Source organism: Dipodomys ordii, unplaced genomic scaffold, assembly GCF_000151885.1.
Source record: "Dipodomys ordii isolate 6190 unplaced genomic scaffold, Dord_2.0 Scaffold130, whole genome shotgun sequence".
In the NCBI taxonomy this organism is placed as follows: Eukaryota; Metazoa; Chordata; class Mammalia; order Rodentia; family Heteromyidae; genus Dipodomys; species Dipodomys ordii.
Window position 1 is genome coordinate 6,095,529 of NW_012267346.1, and position 11,112 is coordinate 6,106,640.

At 44.7% G+C, this 11,112-nt stretch overlaps 1 protein-coding gene across 2 annotated transcripts in view; it reads right to left on the bottom strand.

The window, feature by feature from the left end:
* The window catches only part of Phactr1 (phosphatase and actin regulator 1), a 437,712-nt gene that overhangs the window by 10,396 nt on the left and 416,204 nt on the right, over positions 1-11,112 (bottom strand). For both annotated transcript variants that reach the window (XM_013030446.1, XM_013030448.1), the window contains 2 exons: positions 6,982-7,037; positions 1,832-1,893 (listed from right to left, as the gene is read on the bottom strand). In XM_013030446.1, coding sequence (XP_012885900.1) covers positions 1,832-1,893; positions 6,982-7,037 — 118 coding nt within the window. The remainder of the gene's footprint in view (positions 1-1,831; positions 1,894-6,981; positions 7,038-11,112) is intronic.

Consider the following 11,112-nt stretch of genomic DNA (forward strand, 5'->3'; position numbering starts at 1 on the left):
TGTGTGTGTGTGTGTGTGTGTGCGCGCGCGCGTGTGTGTGTGTGTGTGTGTGTGTGTGTGTGTGGCTGCTATTGAATTCAAGGCTTCTTATATTCTAAGCATGTCCTTTACCACTGAGCCATATCCCCATCTCCTGTAAATGAATTTTATTGTATTTTTTTGTGTCAGTCTTGGGGCTGTCTCAGAATGTCTTTGGCTCAAAGTTATCACAGCACCATTTCCAGCCTTTTCTGAGTAGTTTATTTGATGTAAGAATCTCAGGGACTTTCCTTCCCAGGCTGGCTTTAAACCACAATCCTTACATCTCAGCCTCCTGAGTAGCTAGGACTACAGGCGTGGGCCTCCTGAGTAGCTAGGACTATAGGCGTGGGCCACCAGTGTCTGACTCTATAATTACTTTTTAAAAACAAAGTATCTATGGTGATTGAAAGTATAATGCAGTGGCCATTTAGGTGATAAATGGTGGGCTGCAGCCAACCATGAGTGATGGGGAGAGGCAAAGAGAACCTAAAATGGAGATCTCTAAGGGAAGTACTGTGATTAAGACTTCCTAACTCACAGGTACCCTCAGCCTTGCAGACTGGACCTAGGGATAAGAATGTAGTCTCAGCCCATTTCTGTGATCACTCAAACCCCATTAGGCTAGTGTTATCCTCACTGTGAAGACAACCTATTTTGAGTCTACTTGTAGCAGGTACTTAAAATGTACTTATAACAGGTACCGAACCTCTTTGAAGTGTCAGGAATTAGCTAACATCAAGAGAAAAGCCTGAGCCTCCATAAGCCATTTTTTTCTATAGTCACTTTGCAGTCACCTTGGGATCTAGGGAAGACAGGATTTATTGATAACATCTTTATGACCAAGGATGAAAACTACCCCTAAGGAACATGGAGCCTCTGGGATAGGTCATCCTCAAAGGAGAACATTTACCAATAATGATCGGGCTGTGACCTGGAGCCAGAGAAATCACTGCATGGGAACCAGGTTGCTTGCCACAAGTGATGACAGCGATAACTGGAATCCAGAAGAACCACAACTGAGATAATGATCATGTCATTATCTGCATACCTTTGTCCTTGATTCTTCTTCTATTTAAGATTCATGTTGGTGCCCTGAAGTTGGCTGGCAATAAACTGAACTGCCATCGAGTGGTATGTCTATACCACATAAACTCATTTTTCTGTCATATTTCGTTCCTAATAAACTTTCCTATTACTTTCACTGTGTTTGCATGTTGCCTTACTTCTCTGGCTAGACACAAGGACTGAGGTTGATTAGCTGTGCCAAGTTTCTTGTAAATACCTATACTGATTATTTTTTAGGGGAGCGGTTGGTCATGGGGCTTGAATTTGGGGCCTGAGCGCCATCTGTGAGCTCTTTTGCTCAAGGCTAGTGCTCAACCACTTTGAGCTATAGCTTGTTTCCAGTTTTCTGATAGTTAATTGGAGATGTCTCTCATGGGACTTTCCTTCCCCAGCTAGGTTAGAACCTTGATCCTCAGACCTCAGCCTCCTTGGGTAGCTAGGACATGAGCCACCAGGGCCCAACTATCATGAATTCTTAAAAACAAAATATCTAGGGTAATTGCAAACCTAATGCAATGGACATAGGGTTGCCAGGGGTGGGTGCTGTAATTCAGTCAGGACTGATTGTCACCAGTCCAAGGGATGAAAGGTTGAAAAGCTGAGCAGACTGCCATCCCCTAGAGAACTATGCTCTCTGACACAACAGGAAAAGGATAAACACAGGGTGTGATTGGCCAAGAGAGTCCAACGTATGCAATAGCCTACCCTCTCCTGGTACAGCTTTTGGCATGGAGGATGGGCTCACCTTTCGAGTTAGCCGCCTCTTGATCTCTCGTTTCTCCTCCTGTTCTTCTTGTTCATTCCGAGCTGAAAGAAATGTCCAAGTTTTGGATCTCAGTGCCCAAATACAGGTTCATCCTATATAAGTCTTAGCAGGTATTAGATCCAAGTTCCTCAGTTTGAAAAGGGGAAGAGAATCACCGCTCCCCCCACCCCCCCCCTGGTCCCCTATCCCAGCCACCCTCTGCTTGGGGGAACGTGTCTAAAAATATCTGCATTAGGTCAACTTCATGATGCACAGGTTGATCTTTTCATTTTACTTTATGTCAAGGAGGGTCTGCAGACCCAGGCAGAGATGCTGGGTGGAGAAATGTGGTTATAAGACAAAGGGGTATGAAAGGAAGTGGTGTTAGCAGAGATGGGGGCAGGGAAGTAAGGTTCCCTTCTTGGGTAAAGGCCTAGGCCTCATTCCTGCCCCAGTGAGACAGAAGGGCTCATTATGATGTGGCCCTGGTATCTGGTATGCTGTGGGGTGGAACAGATTAGACTCCACCTGCTACTGGCACAAAATGGGGCAGGGCCAGCAGCAAGGAAGGCCAATTACCTTGGGAAGAACTTCAAAATGCTCACCTTTTACAAGCCCTGATTCCATTAATTCTCTGAATCTTCCAAGAAGTCCATAGAACAGGTGTGAGCTCAGGGTGAGGTATACAATTGCCTGCATTTAGACTGGGTAAGGAGTGCCTTAAGAGCAGACTTGAGCCGGAGCTTTCTTATTAAGCTTAATACGTGGGTGAGTTACTCTACAGAGTTTTAAAGAAGATGCAGGGAAGGGAGCAGAGACTTGAGGGGTAGAAAATTTGGGTTTATCTCTCCATTTAAGTGAATACCTTGGGCAGGCCATTTTCCTTTAGGCCTTGAAGGAAATTCCTGGTAACTATGGAACTATATGTACCAACTCAGTACTGTCTAACTTAAGACAAATCATGGCTGCTCACTAGTGTCATAGAAGCCTGTCATTCTCATCCACTGGCTTTCCCACATATGTGTGTGAGGCTGGAACTCAGGGTCTGGATGCTGTTCCTCAACTTTCTTGCTCAAGACTCTGCTCTTATCACTTGAACCACAGCTCAACTTTTTGCTCACTAATTGGAAATAATTGTCCCAAGAACTTTCCTGTCCAGGCTGGCTTTGAGCCATAATCCACAAATCTCTGTCTCCTAGATAGATAGAACTAAGGACATGAACCACCAGTGACCAGCTCACAGGTTGATTTTGATCCAGAGTGCATTAAAGATTGCTTAGGATCCTTCTTTTCTCATTTTGCAACCACAGTGGTTGAAAGCTACATTTTGACAACCTAGAGTGTTGGTGCAAGCTTGCAATTTGATTCTGGCCTCTGTCTCACTTACAAAAGAGGTCTTTAACAGAGGGAAGAAGGAAGAGGGAAATTCTTGTACTTAGAAACAGGAATAGGGACTATCTGATGAAGGTCCCTGTCTGGCCATTGAGGGAAGGCAGCAAGTACAACCACAGCCAATTCTAGGTGGAGTCATGCTCAGGACTTGCTAACGTTGCCCCCTCCTCCCCACACTCCCTACTGCTTATGGGGTGAAGGACCCTGAATAGGATCAGAATCTTTTTATAGGGGAACAGGAGCTATATGAGAGTCTATATTATGCTCTGGGATAGATCACCAGAGGACTCCAGAGGGCTCAAACCTTCCTCCAGGAGCCATCTTTCCTATGGATTTAACCATTCTGGCTCTCTCCCAGAATTGTCTTTAAAAAAAAATTTCCTTAGATAAAGTGAAAACCCATTAAACTCAGCCATCAATAGCTTAGTATGAATTAACTCATCAGAGATAAAACTGGGAGGCAGATAGCCAGATTCAGAAAAAGAGAGAAACCAAGAATGACATTTACAAATATGCAAATTTCCCTGGGATAAATTAATCTATGAAACTAGGCAGCCTCTAATATCTTAGTTAGGAAACCAATCTGTCAGCATTTGGAGGGAGAGAGCGGGAAGAAGGAAATGCTACACTTGCAGCTAGGAGAAAGGCTGGAAAAGTAAAATGATAGCATAGCTAGAGAGGGCTTGCTTGGGTTAAAACTTTGAGCTGGGCTGGGTTTTCACCCTTGCTTTACAAATGAAGAGAAAGCCCCCAGGGGGTTAAGTGACTAGCCACGGGGCCCCTCTCCCCCATCCCCACTGCTAATGAGTTAGATAAATAGTTCAGACCTCTGTCTTTTCCTGTGGTTGCATATTGCTTGGGGCTGGCTGTTCTTCTCTGTACTGGGGACTGGACTCACTCTGGCCTGGTAGGCCCCTTCTGAGCCATGGAAGTGGGCATTCTGTGTCAGAAGTGACAGGGCATGGAGCTTCATCTCCTCCATGGTTTCTTAGTCTCTCTTAGAGGTGGGGCCACAAGCTACCAATCTACAGAATCGGTACCTTTAGTTCAAAGTCATTTACAAACCCAGTGTCATGAACTCTCAGGTAGAAGGTGCCAAAACAACCCCATTAGGCAACTGGAAAAAGGGACCAGGAAAGACCCATGATGTCATCATTACAGAGGCCACTGTCAGAGTGTGTTCATTATGTGCTCAATGTGCACAGGGCCAGCCAGGGTGGGGCTGGAGGACAAACCCACCCTTCCCTTGAGCCAGGAGGTCCCTGAACTTTTCCTTTAGTGATTTAAAGCCCAGGAAATTGTTGGAGGACATTTTTGTATGTAACTGGGCATTTCTTGTTTAGCAAAGTAGATTAGTTAAAAGTCACTTTAGAAAAAAACAAAGTTCGAGAATGCAGGGGAAAAACAAGTTCCTCTCTGAAAACTTTACAAATTGGGAAATGATGAACTTGTTTGAATTTGATCAAGTATCTCTTTGATATGTAGCTATGTGACCAAAACCAAAAGAGGGAATGGAAGAGAAGAAAAGCCATGGGAGCCATTGTAGGAAGCCCCTCCTGCTTTGGTCCCATGGGCTGACTAGAATTATGTAGCCATAGACACCCAATACCAATGGTCTGAGGTCATCTTCTCCCAGGAAGTGGAGAAACTGAAGGTGGGAGCAGAGCTAATGCCCTTGGAGAGCCAAATGTGAGCTCAGGGATTTCAAACCTTTTCTTTCCTTAATTAAACCTTGCCTCTTCTGAGATAAGTATCATTTTGAGAAGCCTAAATCATCTGTGGAGGTTTGCAGCCTCTTTGAGCTCAGATATTAGATCTGAGGTCCCAAATCCAGTGGGATCTGGACCCAGTAAGTTGTATAGAGATGCCCTAAATAAAGGCAGATCCAAATAAGCTTTTGGAGCCAACAGAACAGAGGAGGAAACATGGCAATCTGATTCCTGATTAAGAATCATGATTAGGGCTTTTCTTTCTTTCCAGCAATGAATCTTTATAAATTGGGATACAAAGGGAGACAAATGCATCCCCAATCATGATGATCTCTGACAAAGTTTCTAATGCCATTGTTCAGCAGAGGAAGCGCAGCGCTTTCACTGGTTCAAAAAGTTATACCCAAATTCCTAGAGACCTAGGAGCCATTTGAGGTGCCCTAGAGACAGAGGAAGGAAGGCTGAAGACAAGCCTACACCTAGCCTGGGATGGGGGGGGGTCTGTTGCCATGGAGAAGGGAGACAGGATGCTGAGTCCAGCCAATGCAAAGCAGATGGGCTGCTTGCAGGGGCTGCACATGCCAAGCCTCTGTAAAAGCCTTCTCAGGCAAAGTCAACACCAACCCCCAGCAAATCATGCAGCACTGACCAAATCACAAGGCCATTAGGAGGACAGGTAGAAAACTGCCCACAAGGACATTTTAGATTTGTTATGTGAGAACACTCAGCTTCCCAGAGCCAGGTCTTGTGTGACTGACTGGTGTGTGTGTGTGTGTGTGTGTGTGTGTGTGTGTGTGTGTGTGTGTGTGTGTGTGTGTGTGTGTGTGTAAGTATGGATGGATGGATGTGTCCTACAAACTGCATAATATATATTTATCTTCTGGAGAGAAATTAGAAGGGTGTTTGTGTACTGGGGGGAGAAAGGGTCATGGATTAAATGAAAAATGGTATTTTTTGGTCAGTTGAGGCAAGTGAAAGGTAGTATTGATTCAGTATATAGGAACAGAGTGATTCAATTTTTTAAAAAAATATTTGATATCTACTACCAAATCAAGTTATGAAATAAGTGACTTAGCATTTTGTATTGTTTTGATTTTTTTTTTAGGCATCAAATGGTTCCTCTGTCCAGATTTTATTGTTAAACCAGAGACTCTGTCTTGTTCTTTCCATAAACTAGGAACAGCCGGTTTTTCCTGACTGTCTTACAGGCATGCCACTGGCCAATTGAATCCAGACAGACAGGAAACATTTTTACTTGGAAAGTCCTTCCCCCACCTCCCCACACTTTCCACTGTAAAATTAATGTTGACAAAGGCTGAGGATTTTTTTTCCTGGCAGGTACTGATCCTGGGGCTTGATCTCAGGGTCTGAGTACTGTCCCTGAGCATTTTGGCTTACTGCTAATGCTCTACCAGTAGTCACAACTCCTCTTCTGGCTTTTTGGAGATATGAGTCTCATGGGTTTTGGACTTTTCTGCCCAGGCTGGCTTCAAACTGAATGATGATCCTCAAATCATTCCGATCACTCAAGAGGATCCTCTGAACCATGATCTTCCAGATCATTCAAGGGGATCTCAGCCTCCTGAGTAGTCAGGATGACAGGTGTGAACCACTAGCCCTGGGCTAAGGCTGAGCAATTTTATCAACAGCAGTTAGCTGCCATGGAAAGTGTGTTTGCTGGAATCCATTCTCAAGTGGCGATTTCCCCATGCACCAGTTTTTAAGCCAATTTGGTTTAAAGGTGACTAATTCTCAAAAACACTTACTAGTATGTTTTCTCAGTCTGTTGTGTTTTTTTTTTCAGTCTCTGTCTGCAATTCAGAAGGTTCTGAGTGCAGTCCATAGACTTCTTACCAATAAAGGAGAAGCAGGAGGACCCCAACTTGCCTTCTCTGTGCAGAGGCCCCTCTGCTTCTGACCCACAGGGATGAACCTCAAGGAGGGAGCGCTTTGCAATCCCCTCTCCCATGACCTTCACGGTAGGGGCCCCATTCAACAAATACTAAAGTCACCCTAGAGAGCTCCCAGGTTGCCCTGGGCTTGACTTACGTTTCAGGATGTTCCTCTGCTCCAACTCTTCAGCAGTTGGCCTCTGGCTCAGCCGCCTACGAAAAAAATCCAGGAAAAGTTTTTGGACCATATCATATCCTCCTCTGGTGGATAAGCTCTTCGGCTCTTGTAGACGCAAGGGGTAGAGTCAGTGGCCAGAGCTCTTGTTCCATCCTGAGCTCCAAAAGACTGATGACTCCAATGCCTTCTCAGTTCCTCAATCTCAACCCAGGAAGGGCACTGTACGTCACTTCATGCAGAACTGCCCCCACTGCCTTCCTCCCTCCACTCTGCCCCTCCCCAGCCCTGCTTCTCTCCAGGGCCCCAGGCCAGGGGACTGAAACTTAGTTGGATTCTCCTCTTCACAGAAGTCTCTTTCTTTCCTGATGGCCTCTTAACTGCAGGCCTGTGGCCTCTTGCCTTTCTCCCTTGCCTTAAGGCTAGAGCTTGCTTCTTGCCACATTTGTGCACTTAGAACATAGAGGCTCAAGGCCCGAGAGACACAAAAGAGAGCATGTCCTGTCTGCGTAGAACAATGGCTCCTCTTCTTCTTGTTCCCATCCATCATTACCAGATCCTTTTTAGACATGGAATGACAAATGAACAGGGAGAGAAAGGCCACTCCTGTTCCAGGGTGCATAACTCAGCCACAGCAAGTGAGGTCTCATCGCCAGGGTATGAGTGTGTGGGGACACAAAGGGGAGAGGTGGGAGGCAGGTAGTGACAGAACTAGGTAGGAAGGAAATGGAGTGGCATCCTGGAGGAGAACTACAACGTATAGTGGCAACGAGTTCTGGGGAAACAACAACATTCAGAGAACTGATTATAGCAGTGTATTATGTGACTGCTCAGCCAGTGAAAAGCAAGACCATCTAGAATCACTGAAGACAGATAGCTCTCTCCTTTGCTTCATTAGAATGACATCTCCACATCATTAGCCTTGCAGCATCTGACACCATGACAATGAAAGGAAAACCCTATAGAAGGACAGAAGTAGGGACTTAACTCTATTCTGGAAAGAAATCCTGATCCATTCCTAGCATTCCTCACCTTAAGCTCATGAAGAACCTTACTGTCCATTAAAGTATTCCCATAAAATGTGACTCTTGTTGTTTGAATTCAAGGCTTCATATTGGTGGGTTTTGCTTGCTTGTGTGGCCAGTGATCTACCATTTGAGCTCAAGTGCTGGTGGTTATTTCGGAGACAGAGGCTCATGGAATTTTCTGCCTAGGTTGGCTTTGAACCGCCATCTTTCAGATCTCAACCTTCTGAGGAGCTAGGATTATAGGCATGAACTACCAGCAAGGCATGACTGTGATTTGCAAAGTCCCAATCTCTGTTGAGTATGTACTTTCTCTCTGCAATAAAACGTCCATTTTCTTCTTTTGTCACACCTCTAAATTCTTTGATGGCAACAAGAAGCTAGCAACACTGAGTGGAAGTCTCCATCTGGCCTGTTTATGAGACCTCCCAGCCTTTACCCTACAACATCATAGAATGAGACAAAGTTGTCAGAATCAAAATAGAATCACTTCTGTCAATCCCTAACAGTAGTAAATCAATGAGGAAGGCCAAGATTTTATAATGGAGACTTTGCTAGAACCATAGTCTTGCACAAAGGCCATGGTAGCTTTACACACTTACATACACAGACACACACAGACACACACAGACACACACAGACACACACGTGCACATCCGGATTTGATTTCCTTTGTAACAAACCAGTAAATATGTCATTTTTTTTAGCTCTGTGGACCATCATAACAAATTACTTAAATTGATCAAATTAATTAAACCCAAGGAGAAGTTCTTGGGAGCCTCAGATTTACAGCCAGTTAGAGATTATGATCTGGCATGAGACAGAGGAGCAGTGTTGCGGGGCTGACGGAGCGCATACCTGTGGGATATGACAGTATCAGAACAGAACTGAATTATCATTTGTTAAGTTGGGCATGTGTGGAGAAACCTGCTTATCTGGCCACAGGAGTGTGCCATGTTGGGTGTGACTGTAGATAGAAAACTCTTCTTTCCCAATCCCATGAACACATTCTTCATTGCCACTGACACCTTGAGGAGGGCCTTTGCTAGCTATGTTTAGAAAGTTGTAATATGGCTGGCATTCTCACACTGCAGGAGGAAAGTGGATCTAGCCGAGCAAGTTGGTGTCATGGGTCTGGAATGCAATTTACTATGATGTTCTTTCTCACCTGTCCCTTTACTCCTGTTTCTTTTGTAAGGGATGCATAGCGCTTTTTGTGGAATGTTTGCTCACAGCCAGGCTGTCCATCAGTCTAGTCAGTGTTTCTTTTTTGGGGGGAGGGGTAGGCTGTTCAGAACCAGTCCTCCAGATCCAAGAAGAGATTGCATCATGGTGGGCAGGTGCCATGGTCTGGAGTTTTACATCAGGAGGGTTTGAAGGATGTTCTCTTGATGGTTTTTGTTGAGCTGCGTATCTCAATACCACACACATTGCCTGGTGTGTGTTGGCCTTTTTCTTTTTTTAAAAAAAATTAATCTCATAAATTATGTTTGGAGAATGTAAAACAATGAGTGCCATATAGTCTAATATGCAGGATTTCAAATGAGGCTCTCGATTTGTTTTTCATTTCTTCCAAAGGGTCTGAGCACATCAAGATTAGTTAGTGTAGCTAAACCCTCCAGAGAGGCAGGTGTTGAAATTAGATGTTCTGACTTTGACAATGAGATTTCATAGGAAAATGATACACTGGCATTGTCACACAAAGCAACAAATAGCTGTGGAGTTGGGAATTTGGGGACTGGTCCTGGGTTTTCTGGAACAACGTGCTTTGGACAAGGTAAAATCCTGTTAGTTCCATGTCTTTTTCTGCAACTAATGAACAAGCATTTAGTAAGCTAGTGCTGACTCACTGTAATACAGCTGTGTGACTCCAAACACTGCATGTATGTTAATTCATTAAATCTCTATCTCAAGATCCCAAACTTACTCATGGCTGCCACATCTCCCTTGCTGTGTTTAGTGATCTCTTCATGAATTTGGAGGATAGGACATGGATATTTTGAGGGCATGGCATTCTTCCATAGCTACAGCCTCTTCCTAGTCAGAAGGTACAAGCTGACATCTGGGCTTTCACTCTCTCTAGATCTGTCTGGCATACTCAGAGGATACAATGGTTTTGCTGCTGAATGCCCTTGGGTATGTGTGTACACGGCTGTGTGCAGCCCTAGTACTCAGTAGAATGACCCATATGGGTACATTAACATCCAACCTGCTTTCCTCCTCTCCCAGCACTCCTGACCCTCACTAGCCTTCTGAGTTTGAGGCCCCTGGACCACATCATCAAGTCCTAAGAATCCTCCTTTCCCCTCCTTTTTATGTGCTGATCCTGGGGCTTGAATTCAGGGCCTAGGTGCTATCCCTGAGATTCTTTTTCTCTACCACTTGAGCAACGGCACCACTTCCAGGTTTTTCTGAGTAGTTTGTTAAACATAAGAGTCTCAGAGACTTTCCTGCCTTGGCTGGCTTTGAACCACGATTCTTAGATCTCAGCCTCCTGAGTAGCTAGGATTATAGGTATGAGCCACCAACACCCAGCTAAGTTTTGTTTTTATAAGTTAAAAAACAAAACAAAACAAAATCCTGAATTCAAATTGTCCAAAATGGAGTAAGAGTCCTGTCAACAGCCAGACCTAGCTTAGGAAGCCTACAACTTAGTGGTGCAGAGCAGTGACTGAAATGTGCATGTGAAAACTGGGTCATGTTGGGTGCCAATAATCCTTGCTACACAGCCACACAGGAGCTGAGATATGAAAAATCATGGTTCAAAGCCAGCCCAAGCAAGAAACTCTGTGAGACTCCTATCTCCAATTAACCACCAAAAAGCTGGAAGTAGAGCTATGGTTCAAGTGGTAGAGCACTAGTCTTGAACAAAAAGAGCTCAGGGACAGCACCCAGGTCCCGAATCCAAGTCCCCTCAAAACAAACAAACAAGCAAACAAATTGTCTGAACCAGAGACTTCCAAGGAGCTGAAAAATATCCTCAAAACAATGAGTAAGGGCTGGGAAGGTGGTTCAGTGGTAGAGCGCTTGCCTTGCATGCATGAGGCCCTGGGTTCGATTCCTCAGCACCACATAAGCAAAAAGAAAA